The following is a 15,235-nucleotide window of genomic DNA, read 5'->3' on the forward strand; positions in this document are numbered from 1 at the left end:
GTGGGCTGCATTTCATTACCACAGAGACCAAACCTCAGCCTCCCATGCCTTTCTCTTTATGCTGTAACAAATACCACAGATAAGGCAGAAATACCAGGAAAGACCTTCTCTTAGGGACTAGGAGGTATTTTCCTTGGGATTTTCTCAAAAGAGTAACACTAAGTAAGCTCCCAGCACACTGCCATAAGGCTGTGTGTCCAGGCGGGGATTACTACCAGCCATCTCTGCTGAGCTTCATACTGCACCCTCCTTTTCTGCTTTCTTCCCTGGCACCAGGGACCTTGAGTAGGGTTTATGGCAAGGCAGTGCTTCCAGGTGAAGATGAGGGGGTCCCAAAGGAGAGCTGTGGAGCAGTCCTTTTGGTGGGTCCCACTGCATCACCACTGACAGCGGTGCAACAGGCTGAGGGGAACAGGGGCTCAAACTCTAACCCCTTGACTGTGGGACTTCAGCACATAAAGGTCCTATTGTGACCCTTGAAGCCAAGCTCTCCTGCAGCGTTAGAGAATGCTTTGATGCTTCCACTCATTTCCAAAGAGAAACCAAATGCCAAACCTACCTTGGTGCTGTAAGAGGGATATAGAGGAAACCCCTCTACTGTTCCTAAAAACCCTGGGTTGCCCTGGTAACAAAGTGCAGCACTGCACCCTGCTCTCTATAAATACTGCAGCTTTATGCTGTATTAGCCCTTGTTATCTGTCCGACATCTGTTTTCTGTACTCTCTGGACCTCAGTATCCTACCTTGGAATTTTATCTGCAAATGGCAGAAATGTGTCCTTAAATTTCCTGATGTAGAAATGGGCAGTTCCTAATGCCCTGCCCTCCATGCACACTGGAGGAAGTGGGGATCCTCTCTAGGGCACCGTGTGACTTACCAGATAAATCCTGATTCTAAGGAAAGCAATTGATAGTGGAGCAAGGTCCCCACTGCAGTGGCTTAAGAAGCAGATGCCAGCCCATGCAGCTGATTTAGTGCTTGTTTCCTGGCTGAGAAATCCCGCAAGTGAAAGCTGTGCCTCTGGGATGGCTCTCATGGTGCCTGCTGCACCTGCAATGATTTTCAGTATTTATCAAGAAGAAAGGCAATTACAAAATACTGCTCTAAAGCTCCCCAACCTCATTTTAGAAACAGCCAAAGAGTTCAGCTGTGTTAGGGAATGCTGTGGGTCAGACAAGGACAGTATGACTGAGAAAGCTTTTTGCCAGTCCAGACTCTTCAGCCCTACTCATTTCAGTGGTAGGGACCCTCGCACCATCTCTGAAGCACAATTTGTTTCATGGAAAATACTGTGGTGGTTTGCTTTTGTTTTTTTTTTTTTTTTTTCCCTCCTTCTAGTTCTCTCTGTTCTTCTTGCTCATTGTGATGGAGCACAGTAAACAGATTACTTCAATAGTCTGGAAAATTTATCAGCAACTGCTGCCCAGTGGGAAAGCCTCTTCCTGTCCATTCTTGAAAGCTGTCAGTCCTCATGGAAGTATCACCATTTTCCCAACTAGAAACATGCAATAAAAGGGCAGTATGCAATTTCAAAAGTCACACAGTACACTAATATAAGTGCATAGAAGGATCTTTTTTGTTAGACAAGTAGGCTTTAGTGGAAGAAACCAGTCTGGAAGTTGGCACCAGCTTCCTGACCCCCACCCTGCTCCCCAGCATCTGCAGCACCTCCCTGCTTATCTCACACAGCACCATGCTGCAGCTTTTTGCTTGGAAAAGTTCCTCCTTGAGAATTAAAAACTTTGTATGCACTGGGGCTACTAGAACCCACATGTGAGCCATGTTTGCTCCAGGGCTCTGAAACAGCAAAAGGGACATGAGGGCACTCGCAGGGCAGCATTACAAGAATGAGCAGATCTGGAGAAAAGCCACAGCTTGAACTGATTTGAATTCAGCTGTAAACAAGGCAAAACTTAATTCCCACTCTTGCCCCTGATTTTCTCTCAAATTATGAGGTTTTTACGCCTCCTGCTCTGGCCCCACAAAGAGGAGCCCTGCAAAAGTGCACTCAAACTCAGGCCAATTGGTCAATTTTTTGACTATGCTTATGTAGCTCTGCAAACCTGTGACAACATTATAATCTTGGATCCATTAAAAGCATCTCTTAAACTAGATATTACTTGATCATTAATCTCTGAAGGGGTATCATGGGAATTTAAGCTTGTTAAACTTTAAGGTAAAGCTTAGTCTTCAATGTTGTCCTGAACAGTAAAGGAATTAAATGCTGACAGTACCTTCCTGAATTGAAATTCCAGGCAACGCATATTTAAAACAAAGCAATATGAAAATAGCAGTAACAACCCATCCAAATACTATTGTGTTATAGTTTAGGTGACGTTATTGGAAAGAAACATTAAGAATGTCCTATAAGATCTACTGCCACTGACTGGGATCTTACACAAACCTTATTCTGGATGCAGATGTAAACAAGACATGAGTGCTTTAGCAAAGTTTGTTGCTCTTGCAGGTTTCACAGCTCCTTGATCGGAAATCATTCAGGCTCTCAAGTTTATGTTCTGGTTGTAAATCTATGTTAGCAAATTCTGGTGTAGTTAGTTTTACTTCTATCAGCATGGTATCATTACATCTCTGTATGTCTCTGTTTTACCAATCATACAAAGATACGCTTATGTTTCACTACGGTCAAAGAACTGAGGAGGAATTTAAAAGCAAATAAATAGTATTTATGCTTCCTGGGGTGTGCACAACTATTGCATGATAATATTTGATTTAAAACTTGCATCTAATTTTAAGTGCACGTTAATAACTGTCTCTACCAGATTTTAAAAAATGAGATTTACAAATACTTACCAGCTTAGTTAACACTTCTACAGGCACCACTCACAATACTGTGTTGCTGTCCTCATAGATTTAGAAATTCATGATGACTTTTATCTTGACTTTATTTATTTGAAAATATTTTATTTGTTTTTAAAGAAAACATTTACATAATTTTACCAAGGAGAACTAGAAATTTTTTTATTTCCAAAAGAAATGGCAGCTTTTCTTGAAATTCTTAAATATCTATGATCTGGGAATTTAAGGAAAATGGCAGAACTGTTGCATTATAATCTCAAAAGTTAGCAATATTACTATATAATTTTCTTTTGTGCATACAAATCCTGTATTAGCAAATACCACAACTATCTCTTGAAATAAGTATCTTCAGATTTAGTACACTTCATGTTGTTCACTGATGTCTTGATATACCAGGTTTGTCTAAGAAGTTGACCAGCTGTGTAAAAATTTAATCCAAAAAATTTCACTCCTTCCCTCAGGATGGAAAAACTTGTTTACAGAATGTCTTGAGTACACAGAAACATGGAGTTAAATTAGCTAATCCTGCAAAATACAGATTAATGCAGACCTGAAAATCCCTGCCATTGCAATGTATAGGGCCCTAATGATACACTTTCTATTCTACTCCCGTCACAGATCTGAGATGTTTGATTTGTCTTGTTTTTCTTCTTTCTCAGTTACCTGAAATTATAGACTTCTGCTTGAAGTAGGTTCTCTATAAATGTTACTTTACAGAAATTTTGTCATTGTATTGGAGGTTTTTCAGTTCTGGTGCTTTTGAGCAGCTAAGTCTCAGCCAAGAAGGCCAGAAAAGGGAAAGGTAGAGATTTCAATAGGTGGTGTTTTTGGAGACCTGTCTTCAGAGAGGTCCTGCAAGTTGGTGCCTGGAAGTGAACTTGCTCCTCTTGGCCTTTGCATGCCACTTTCCCTGTGTCTGAAACTGAGAGGATGATCCCCACCTTCTGCAAAGGGCAGCTGGGCTGCCTGAGAAAATTCTGTGCCCTGACCATGTTTGGTCAACGACAAGTGTTTGCATTATTAGATTTGTGCTAAAATGAGTGTGTGAGATTGTCCCCTACAACTTTAATTAATGAGAACAGATTTCACTTGTCCCCATTGCTCCCCACTGTGCTGTGCAGACTGAAGACAGTACGGTGCACTCATATTCAACTTCCCTGAGGTACAACTGCCAGCCTCACTGTGTTATGTGGGTAATAACGGACTAATGTGCTTTGTACCTAACTGCTTTAATTTAAGTTAGGGCCTGATCCTATGAGGCAGCAAAGTCCTCTGCTCTCGTTGACTTCAGTGGGATCTGAGAGACTTGGGACCTGTTAAGGAAAGGGTCTTTAATGATCTGTTGGGAGCCTGACTGCGCATAGGGGAGCTGTTCCTTCTGTATGCACTTGTAATATCTACGGGATTTGGGTACCTTTTGTAATAGTCCACTTAAATCTTAATGCGTTGCTAGGGAACTGGCCGTGTCCACAACCAACAAACATGTAGACGTTGTGTCCTACTGGTCTCTGGCAGAGTTTACTGTAAGAAATGGCTTTATTGCAGCAAGAGCTACTAGCAGTAGTAACAAAAGTAGTCTGTCAGCTTTTTTTTAATTACAAATATTTTAATTCTATCATACAAATAGAAATCCCTTCCAAGCTGAAGGCTAGGCATGTGAGGACACCACCCAGAATCAAATACTTCTTTCCCTTATTCTTTAAAATATTGATTCAGCTATTTTTTAATTTACTTGAGTCTAAATACAGTGTTTGGAAGCTTAACAAGCTTGGAAACTTTCTGCTCTCTTGTACTAACTAATGCTATTACTATTTTCAAGACACTTATAAAAAGAGCTGATTATTTATGTTTCCAAAGTGTATGGCTTTTCATGTTTTCAGACTGCATTTAAGAGTATCAGAAACAATAAAACTTTTGTGTTTATGGAGTCCTGGAATGCCGTTTCTGAAATGGTCTCATCTCCTTTTCATGGACATCAGAACTGTCTGCATTGTTTTAAACTAATGACCAAACAAGTCTTGAAGCCCCAACTACCAGAGAAATAAGTCTGCTATCAAAACATGAAAAACTTGGGCAGAATAAAAAAAGTCATGGGGAAATGGAAATGAAATATAGTCTGAGATGACCTCCCTAAAAAGCAGACACTGTTCTATTAAGCTCTCAGGAGAGCTGCTAAAGAATTTTTAAATAATCCAGAGAAGGAACTCAACCCCTCATTTTCATTCTTCTTGGTCCATTTCTTGCAACTCCCTGAGAACAACTGATCCCTTGGGTCTTTTGTATAAAAGCATGAATTTTTATGACATAAGTCCTCAAATTCCTCAGCAGTCATTATCTTCAGGTTTACAGAGAACCACAGACTGATCCTTTCCAAGGCATGGGTTGGCAGGTAAGGAACACTCTTCCAGATTCATCAGCCTTCCCTGTGGGGCCCGAGCAGGAATGGTCTCGCAGCTCAATATGGGACTATTTAAAACCCATTGTATATGACACATGCTAATAGTTTTTTCTCCTTGACTCACGGTGGGTGTACAATGTAACAGCAAAAAGATGGAAGACACTTAGGAACTACAACAAGCCAACTAATGATGCTTTTTCTTGTCAGACCTGTAGCTTATTAAGTCACTCACATGTATTCAAGTGCAATGACCTTTTTGCAAAACTGCTGAAGTTATAGAGGTGTTTCACTATCCAGAGATCAACTTCTGTCCTCCAGTGTCTGAAGGCATCTTTCTACTTAGCAACTTTTTCTAGCCTGACTGCACATCCCTGTGTGATTATCTGACCCAGAGTTAGTGTAGCATAATTATTAACAAGTCTGTGAGTTCTCCAGTGCCACAGGTGAACTAGAGATTTTGTGATGGGCAGCCTTGTGACATTCACTGTCATAGATCATATAATATTGTAGATTTTAGTTCTCTGACCCAGTGTATTCAACAGATTTCTCCTTAATTTGATTTTTCCTGGCTTTTGTGACTCTGAATAAGATCCTTATATTGTTCAAACATAATTTTTGTGGTATATTATATTAAGATGTTTGGCCTGATCTAGATTATGTGGCTTCATGTAACTGATGAATGAGCTATTGTTTTTCACAGCAGAAAAAACTGCCATTCATCCAGATCACTGACCTATTTCTTGGAGTCAGAAGTAACCTTTCTGAAGCCTTACTGATTTTTAATGCTATGTTTTACACTATTGATTTTGAAGCCCCAAGTTTCATGTGTGATTACAACAGTATTTAAGGATCAGATAAAAAATTTCAACTTAATTTTCAGATGCAGAAAGATTTTATTTTTCCTTAAGTTCTGGTACTATTCTAAATAAAGCGTTAAACGAATTGGAGCAATTCAGCTGTGGGGGTTATTCTATTCCTCAATGATACAGAAATTCCTCAGGCTTAAACATAACCAGTATCTTCCTCTTCACCTTTTGTTCTCTGAGATCCAGTGGAATTTGTCTCTATTGTCTGAAAGAGATGAGGAAACACGTCCAGGAGCAAGAATTTAATTGGCTCACTCTAACACCAGATTGGGCCATTCATTACCCTGAAATTGGAAAAACAGAATCTACAAGTTTCTGAAGATGGGAACAATTTGTAGGCAGCTACTCCTATAACCTTGCTTTTCAGCCCTGACTTGCAGAGGCCAGTGCCAGAAGAATACATCAGGAGAATAAATACTGCATAAAGAGATTTTGTGAAGGCTGACATGTGAAGAAATGTATTTACCATTAGATATGGCTTTCCTCAGCAGGAGAACAGGGTGTGCATATTGTCTATACTTTCTCACTCTACAGAGAGGGATACAGGCATTTAAAAAGGAATTAGGATACTGAGATGCTCAGTCCATGCTGGATTGCTGGCTCCCTGCTCTTTGCCATGGAACATCTGCTAAAGATCTCTGAGAGAATTCTGGGTTTTTCAGGACTAGCAGAAAAAACAACACTGATGTTTTATATTTGGGGCACTTTGGTACTGATAAATGCCTTCTCATTTTATCATGCTGCAATCAAAATGACAAAAAAGTGTGGCAGCTAGTAGAAACTCCCCTGCAGCCCAACAAAAAACGGGGTCTTGAAAGGAAAAGTTTGGCACACAAAAAGCTCCAAACACAAAAAAGCTAAACCTCTACCAAACCATTTCTGCTTGTTGTGAGCCTGCCAAAGCAGAACAGACTTTCTCAACAGAAAAGGCTACATTATGCTAGAAGGAAATGAGCTGCAAGGCACAGGAAAAGGGAACACGAGTGGAGATTTATGGCACCACTGAAAGCAGGCACTGTACTGCCAGATCAGGAGTAAGACACTACCAAAGGATGATACCTTTGTCTTTTCATCTGTCAAGGAAGAAGGAGAGTTTCTGTTGCATGGTATCTAAACTACTGATATCCATTGCAGAAAGCCCATTGCATCAGCCTTCTAATCAGAGTCATTTTGTCTCAATCAATTCTCTACTTCTTTAGGAGGTATGAAGGAAAAAAAAATACAATTAGAAAAAAACCACCCAAACCAAAACCAGGAGTCAATGAATACTTGATATTTAATAACCTCGAAACAGAATTGTGTTACAAATGTTGCAAGTTTTGCTTAAGTATCACTCATTATATAAAGTACAAATTGAGATTTTTTTGCAAAACATCTTCCTGATGCCCTACTATTCTGAAGATCATATGGGAAAGATTTATTCATGATGATATTTTTCACTTTGGTTGTTGCTGCTGTTTTGGCTCTTGCTCTTCGTATTGTACATGAGGGACTTAACATGCTGAATACTTCTGGATACAGACTGAACCAGAATAGCCCATCTGTGGGCAAACAAAACCATTTTCTATGTCCAGAAAGACTCAATTAAGAAAAATATAATGTTAAAGCTTTTTGCCTTCCCCCCCCCCCCCGCCAGGAATTTCTAATTAGAGATCCTTTTTGCCTCCTTCTGTAAATTCAGTCTCAGAGGTAAGCCTCTAGCCCAGAGAAGCTGCAGGATCTCCCTGGATTTTTACCAAGCTTAATTTGAACTTTGCCATGGTTTTTACTTACAAGTGAAACTGCAGCTTGTTTTTAGCTCCCTAAAGTCAGGTGAAAGGCTACCCCAAATGACTCTGATGACTAACTGTATGTTGGAACAGCCTTGAACAACACAAGAACATGGTATCACCCCTAAAACATATCATGCCATAAATGTAACTTCCATGATGCGTTTTGGATAGGTATCCCTAGGTTTATTGCTCTCAAAATATAGGGTCTGATCTTTCTCAGTAGCATGTACCTCTTTTTCATACTGGGTATCATAAAAAATTACAGATACCTATGAGCTTTAATGTACATATGGAACCTGGATATGTAATTTTCAGTAGTTTTGAATCTGAGCCTAAGCTTCTGGACTGTATGGAAAAAAACCTGTATGAGTATCTCAAAAGTGTCTTTGTGGTTTCTCACTAGTAAGGAAGATGTGCCATTTATCTTGAACAAAACCTGACTGCTGCCATTATTTAACCATAATTTGCATTTATAAGAGGACAAGATGTTGAATTAAATTTCTCTACAGTCCAGAGCTAGATCTTGAACTATTGGCCTAAAAAAACCCCAGTCAGTCGTGTCTGTGTGTTATGTCAGCAGGTGTGATGTAGAACTGAGTGCTCACAATTTTAGTTAGCAAGGTGTGTAACAGAGATAAGGAAGACTCTTTCTTTTTAGAAACACTTTTTTTTTGAGAGAGAGAACCACTGAAGTAATCTGTATTACCCACTGATTACAAATCAGTGAACAAAAGTGTGTCCTGAAACTTCAGCTAGCTATAAAAATGCTCTCACACAGATTCAGAAAGGGAGAAGATTCCTGCTGCAACACCACTGTTTTCTGTGAGGCCCAGTAGGATCACAGAAATCAGGATAAATCACCTAGAGATGTGGGTGTTTTTCTTCTTTTCCATACATCCTTCTTTCTGCTGCAGTGCTGTAACTGGGGTACTACTCCAGTAAAGTCCATTGGGCCTGATTAGGAATGATCTCCCAATGATTTGATATGTTACTTGATAAAGAGATGGACCTGATGGGTGCCAGTTGATTCAGTGACCAGTCTCCTTAAACAATGGTGGCATCTGAAACATGATCAGAGAGGATTCATCAAGCAGCTGGTGTTAATATTTATCCATTTCCACTTCAGTTCTTGTATGTTATGAAAAAGATGAGTATGAAGGCTATTCCCAGTTCCATGTGTTCTTTCCCAGGGTTAAGCTAGCAGCTTGATGAATCCTGTACTTGGTTTCTGTCTACAAATGCTGTCTGTGAGATTTAGGGCACGTTAGAATGGCAAGAGACATAGTGGCAAGGAGAGAGCAAATTGACATGCAGGAAGGCTGGTAAATACTCTTCTGTTAATGGCAAGGAGGAAAAATCACATCCAGTGCAATTATACCTCTGAACTCGGTGTTATCTTGGAGTGCTGCTCTTGGAAGTGATATTTATGCAAATGAAAACTTCCCTGTAGATGCATATACAATTGGTAGTAAGTAAGTACAATGCCAGGCAGATATAATGACAACCAAGGAAACCTATTTGGTCATTACCTTGATGGATTATCATGATGTGGACAGTAATTTGCACTACATACTAGGACAACCCTGACATATGGAAGCATCTCCAATGGAAGGGGGCTTTTCAGCTTGTATGCATTCTGCTGACACCATCCGTAAGGTATCTGACTGATATCAGCTATGGAAGAAAGCGAGTGTGTGCTGTTTCCTGGGAGATGTGGATAGATAAATTCCAGAAAGCTACTTCCAGAAGTAGCAACAACTGAACATATTGCTCACTGGTCAGATGAACACAGTTTTGATATTATCATTGGACTTACGAACTAGTTCATAAGGGATCTTATACCAATCTTGTGTGTGAGCAGAATAAGCACTGCAAGCATTTTTTAAGCAATGCCCAGTCAGCTGATGCAGATAACTTGACTGCCTATGCTCAACAAAATAAGATGATGTATTTAGTTTTAGCTGACATATTTTATTATGGCTTATTTGTAGATCTTCTATAGCCTGACATAAAATCATACATGTGTATAGAGCAGACGTCACCATAATGTGAGTATGACCCTATGGCAGTTTTACAAGCTGCATAAACAAATGTTTTAAGAGATGTTTAACTGTTTGTTTTATATGAAGCTACTCGATTGTATTAAACAAACATCTCTTGTTAAATGTCTTATACATGTAATTTGTATATGCAGTTAAATGTACATTTTTAATGTAAGAATTTGTTATGCGGGCCAAAAGAACCAGACTGGTATTCAGACATTAACTGAGCTGCTGTTTCTAATTCTTTTACTTCTCTAAAGAACAGTGGAATGTGGTATAAATTACACAGAGCCAAGTCATGGAGTTTCTTACTTAATTTTTCATCTACACAGGCAAAAGTCTCATTGAAGATAATACCGTAATAAAGTAGTAAGTTTATCTGTATAGCTCGTATGCCTGTGCTCATAGAAAAGAAACAAGTGCAAAAATCTTAATTAGACATATAGCTCTATGAATGAGATATAAAGCCAGCTATGTAGAAAGTTCATAAAATAACTGTTGAATTAAATACAGCATAGATTTCTGTGTCTGCTAAATAAATACTAATTCAGGTTTCAAGCAGTTATATAGTATATGTAAATTGTTATCTACTAGATAATAAATCACATATGTTACTGCTTTTTAAGATGGATCACTTCATCTGAGTATTGGCAAGATTAATGTGCAGTGTAATTGAGTACCTTAGAAGATTATTAATAGCTGGAGCCCGTGAGAGATCTGTTTTCACTGTACATAACCATGTTTGAGATAGAGTGGTTTGAGTACTCCTACAACAAGTCTCAGGTACTTTCCAAAATCCCGTGACAGAGATGAATTACCAGAAAGATTTGTTACTACTACTAAACACTGTGTGTTCAGTTTTACAGTCATTAAGTATCAGTCTCTTTTTAGCATTAAACCAGAAAGTTTTTGTATTTAGTACTTGCATTTACATTACAATACTCCAAAGGGGTGCCTTCTGCCTAAACATGAAACAACCTTTGGAAACAGATTTCTTCTCTAATTAGGCTTGTTTGTATGCAAATTTTTTAAAAATATAAACAATGAAGTAATGAAGGCTAGTCTTATGTGTTGTGAGAAAGCTAGGCTGCTGGGAGAAATCAGGTGACTGTTCTATGGGGCAGATATAGGACAGGCATATTATATTTCTAATTTGATGTACATTGTTCTGCTATTTTTTCTGAATATTTTGTTAGATGAACTGGTATTTCTTGTGACAAAGCCTTTCAAAACTCCATAAAGAGAGGATACAAATTTGAAAGGATGAGTTTTGTGAGTGTATTAAGATGGCATAACAATTTATTATGTTGACAAATATCTCAGTTGTAAAACTAAGAAAATTGTCCTATAATTCAAAACATGGAAGGAAGATTGAAAAGGAACACCTGTTTTGCAGGGAATCAGCACAGGCTGTGGGATCTGCAGGGCAGCTGGCAGGATAAGGGCTGCCTCTGCCCTCCCGTAAGTCACTGCTTCCCCAACTAGTACGTGACCCGTGGTCACAGGGCAGGCTGAGTTCTAACAGGCAGAAGCCTGTAATGTTTAAGCTGGATGAAGCTTCTTCTAGAGGTATTCATTTTCTCGGATGTAACTGTGAAATTTCATGGAGTCCTAATGGACTACAAAATATTGAGAGACTCTGACATTATTGAATACTCTCAAATATACCATTTAATGGTGCTCCTGCCTCCAAGCCTTTTCTTTCACCTCATTTCATCATGCTAGGGAGCAATCGGAAAACCACCTCATTTTTTTTTCCCCTCTAATTGCAAATCATACAATGCTTTATTTTAAACAAGCAGAATTAGTGTATAGAAGGCAACCACAAGCTTATTAATCACATATTTATAGGCTCATATTTACAGTATTTTCAAATACTCTCTTGTGTTTCCACTTCCTGTTACTAATTACTAGAAGATTATAATTCTCTGTAACCATTCTGCAGCTGATTAGAAGTGTAGAGCACTCAGCTAAAACAGAACATTTGGTTTAAAGCTGGCAGATCACAGCGTCAAGCTTCTATTTGATAATGCAAAAATATCCTCTTGCATTTTCTGTATCTAAAGCACTCTTATACACTATTTGAATAAAGATAACCTAGAAGAACATTTAAAGAAAAAATAGAGCATAATCTTCTAGATGCATGCAGAGCAAGAGGAGGATTTTTCAAAGGTGATTTCTTTTTCCTTGGTGTTCTCAAGCACTATGACTTTGCCAGGGGACACATCAGAATTTGATGTCTAAACCCTTGAATAGAAAAGGGTTTCCCTCCCCTGCTCAGAAATAGGAAAGCCATTATGATGGTTGACATAAGAGTCCTGGTCTGTCAGCAGTTCAAAAGGCTGTGATGTTTAATTGTCTGGAAAGAAGTCTTCCCGCTATGTTAAATTTTATCGTACAGCAAATTTATGAGCTAACTGGTTGCCCAATATCAATTCAGATCAAATAGTTTATTTTTTTGCTGAAAGAGAACTCTTAAATAAGATTTCTCTTATTTAACTTCAGTAATGGCTTGCAAGCAATCTGGTGTAATTTACAGTGTCCTCTGATTAAGGGCTGTTATGTTTTATGTAGTGATATCTACAAAGCTATACTATACTGTTATTATATATCACTTCGTTGCTGAAGACTTTGTGATACGTGATGTAATTTCACACACCTGCACACAAACAACTCAAACTCAAACCCAAACCCAGGATCCTAGGGTTGTTTTTCAAACTTCTTTTATCAAAATATGGGGGAATTTGCAGTAGAATTTTTAGGCTTTACTTGGCAACGCAGATAACCTTCTCTAATACTTAAACCATTTGACAGTACTAGACTTTATAATAAATGTCAATATTTTTCCCTTCTCAAACGTCTTTGATTAGATGAGAGGCTGTTTCACAATATTTATTTTGTACAAGAATTATATATATGTATTCTGTTTACAACATGGTGCAAATTAGTCAGGTTGATGAAATGTTGACTGAAAAGGGATCTGGGAGAGCAGAGGAGCAGTCTTGAGATACAATTATCTAATACCAGAACTAACAAATGACATAGATGCCATAAATTTTCCCTGTGACCAGCAGCAACTCAGGTAATACCTAACCCTGGAAGTGCCTTCCTTACAGCACTGTGCCTTGTTGAATACCCACAAGTACCTCACTCGTACACAAGGTCATCTGTCCAGAGACTCGATTTTCCCCCTTAAATATTCCAAGGGATTCAATGTCAAGGTACGTCTGTATACCTAGAACACATCTTCCCACAAACTGCAGTTACAACTACACATTAGATTTCAGTATTTTATTTTGGGAACGGAATGAAATATTTTCTTTTTTATATAATAGCCTAGCTCATGATGCAAGAGATCCTGCTCAATGGCATTAAAATTTCTCTTTTTTGCCAGACCCTATCCACTTAAACAGGGCATAAAGGGATATAGGGCTAGCAGCGTAAAATTGCAGTAGGATAGTATGACAACCTATAGGAAGAATGCAGTAAAGTCTTCTTCCTCTAGCTTACGGACATCATTCCCGCAGACACAACAGGGTGTCCCAACCAAATCTGCTACCGCATAGCGTATTCCCTTGGATGGGGCAGCTCCTGTGGTGCCCACTGCCATCTCCCCGTGCTGCCAGGGACGTTGCCCCAACTCTTATTGCGAGTATTTCCAACAACTCATGGTGGAGCAGGTAATGGCTGGATCTTCCCATGGGGTTTTGAGGCTCACTGGGTTTGTACAGGCTGCGTGTATTCAGCTGGAAAACTGCTCCTTCCCCAGGCTTGCCCCCACTTCAACAGTTCAAACATTGCACGGACAGAGCACGTGGGGGGAAGGTGCTGAGCACAGCCTGCCCCGATTTCTCAGTTTTGATTCTATCACGGGAGAACCAGGCTCAGCCCGGCCGGCTGGCAGCTCTGAAACACAACCTATAAGGTTTTTTGGAAAAGGCACTGCCTGGCAGCTGCTCTGCCACCGATCTGCAGGGTGGGAAGTGGGAGAGCGCATCGGTGCCGGCAGCCGTGCTGCCAGCTCTCGCACAGCCACTGCGGGTCTTGGGATATTTGGCAGCTTTCTGAAAGCCCAAGGTGCCACCACCTTCTCTGAAGAGCCCCAATCTCAAGTTAAAGAGGCAACTTTTGTTTTAGCGTTAGAAATAAGAGCTGTGTAAGCTTCAACAGCTCAAAAGGCCATTAGAAAAACACTTTGGAAAATCTCACGATTCTTTGCTCAACTAAACGACGGAGACAGAGGGGGCTTCTACTCATACTTTGTTGGTACCTCAAGAAGGACCGTGCGCTACAGGTGATAACGAAACGCCGTCCCGATCGCCGCTCTCTCCCTCCGCCCAGCTCACCGCCGGCCGAGAGGGACGCGCTGTCCCCCGCAACACCGCCCGGTAGCCCTCCCGGTGCCGGTAGCGGGCGGGGGGCTGGCGCCCCGGTACACCTGCCCGCGGGTGCCGTGCCTCGCGGCCCCGGCGCGGGGCTCGCCCGAGCGGGACGGCTTGCGGGCGGCAGCGGCAGGACGCACTGTCCCGCGGGGGGGGCGGGCACCGGAACCCTTACCGATGATGATGGCACAGGCGCTGACCAGCCCGATCTCCTTCTTCAGCGCCACCCGCTCGGTGCCGCCGGGCGCTCCACGCTGCTCCCCGCCGGCCATCGCTACCCGCGCCGCTCTGCCCCGCCGCCGCGCGCATGCGCCGCCTCCGGCAGGAGCTGTGGGGGGGCGCGAGGTGGGGGCGCGCGGCGGCGGCGGGAAGGTGCGGGGGGGGGGTGGTGGTGGTGTCGCCGCCTCTCTGAGGCGAGGCGACTGCGGCGAGCGGGCAGCGGGGCAGCGACCGGGGGGGGATGCATGTGCCGGGCGAGGCAGCCACCCTCCAGAAACCTGCAAAGGCGTTCCCCCGAGGCGTGCGCGGGGGGGGGGAACCCCGCAGCAAGACCCAAGTTAGCATGGTTTGGTAAGCGCCAAGCGTCGAATGGCCGATTCGGCCGTTTGGCTCGTCAGGCAGCCCCAACAGCCAGGTAGCCTGCGTGCCTGCAGCTCGTTTTGAGTGACTTTTATGACCAACTAACCAACGTAACTCGCTGCAGGTCTCGCTTTCACAGCGCTGTCTCTACAGAAATCTCGGTGTTGGTCCACCTGCTGTTGTGCTTTATTAGTTGTGGTACTGCGATAATTCAAAGGAAAAAACAAAACAAAACAAAACATTTTATTGCTTGTAATCAGTACTGACAGCGTGTGGCCAAGCAAGCATAGTTAAAATCAGCAAGGCAATGCCCAAATGCTGACTGCTTGGTTTCTGCCTTTACTTCTCGTGTGTCTTCTCCTTCCCGCTTTGTTTCAAAC

General features: G+C 41.4%; 1 protein-coding gene across 2 annotated transcripts in view; it reads right to left on the reverse strand.

The window, feature by feature from the left end:
* The window catches only part of SLC7A10 (solute carrier family 7 member 10), a 43,849-nt gene extending 29,279 nt beyond the window's left edge, over nucleotides 1-14,570 (reverse strand). Inside the window, exon 1 of one of the 2 annotated variants that reach the window (XM_042797802.1) lies at nucleotides 14,452-14,570. In XM_042797802.1, coding sequence (XP_042653736.1) covers nucleotides 14,452-14,548 — 97 coding nt within the window. In that variant the 5' untranslated portion in view covers nucleotides 14,549-14,570. The remainder of the gene's footprint in view (nucleotides 1-14,451) is intronic. The other variant, XM_042797801.1, reaches the window with a different exon arrangement.
* Nucleotides 14,571-15,235: the final 665 nt, after the last annotated feature.

This window comes from Tyto alba, unplaced genomic scaffold, assembly GCF_018691265.1.
Source record: "Tyto alba isolate M040663 unplaced genomic scaffold, T.alba_DEE_v4.0 Super-Scaffold_26, whole genome shotgun sequence".
Taxonomy (NCBI): domain Eukaryota; kingdom Metazoa; phylum Chordata; class Aves; order Strigiformes; family Tytonidae; genus Tyto; species Tyto alba.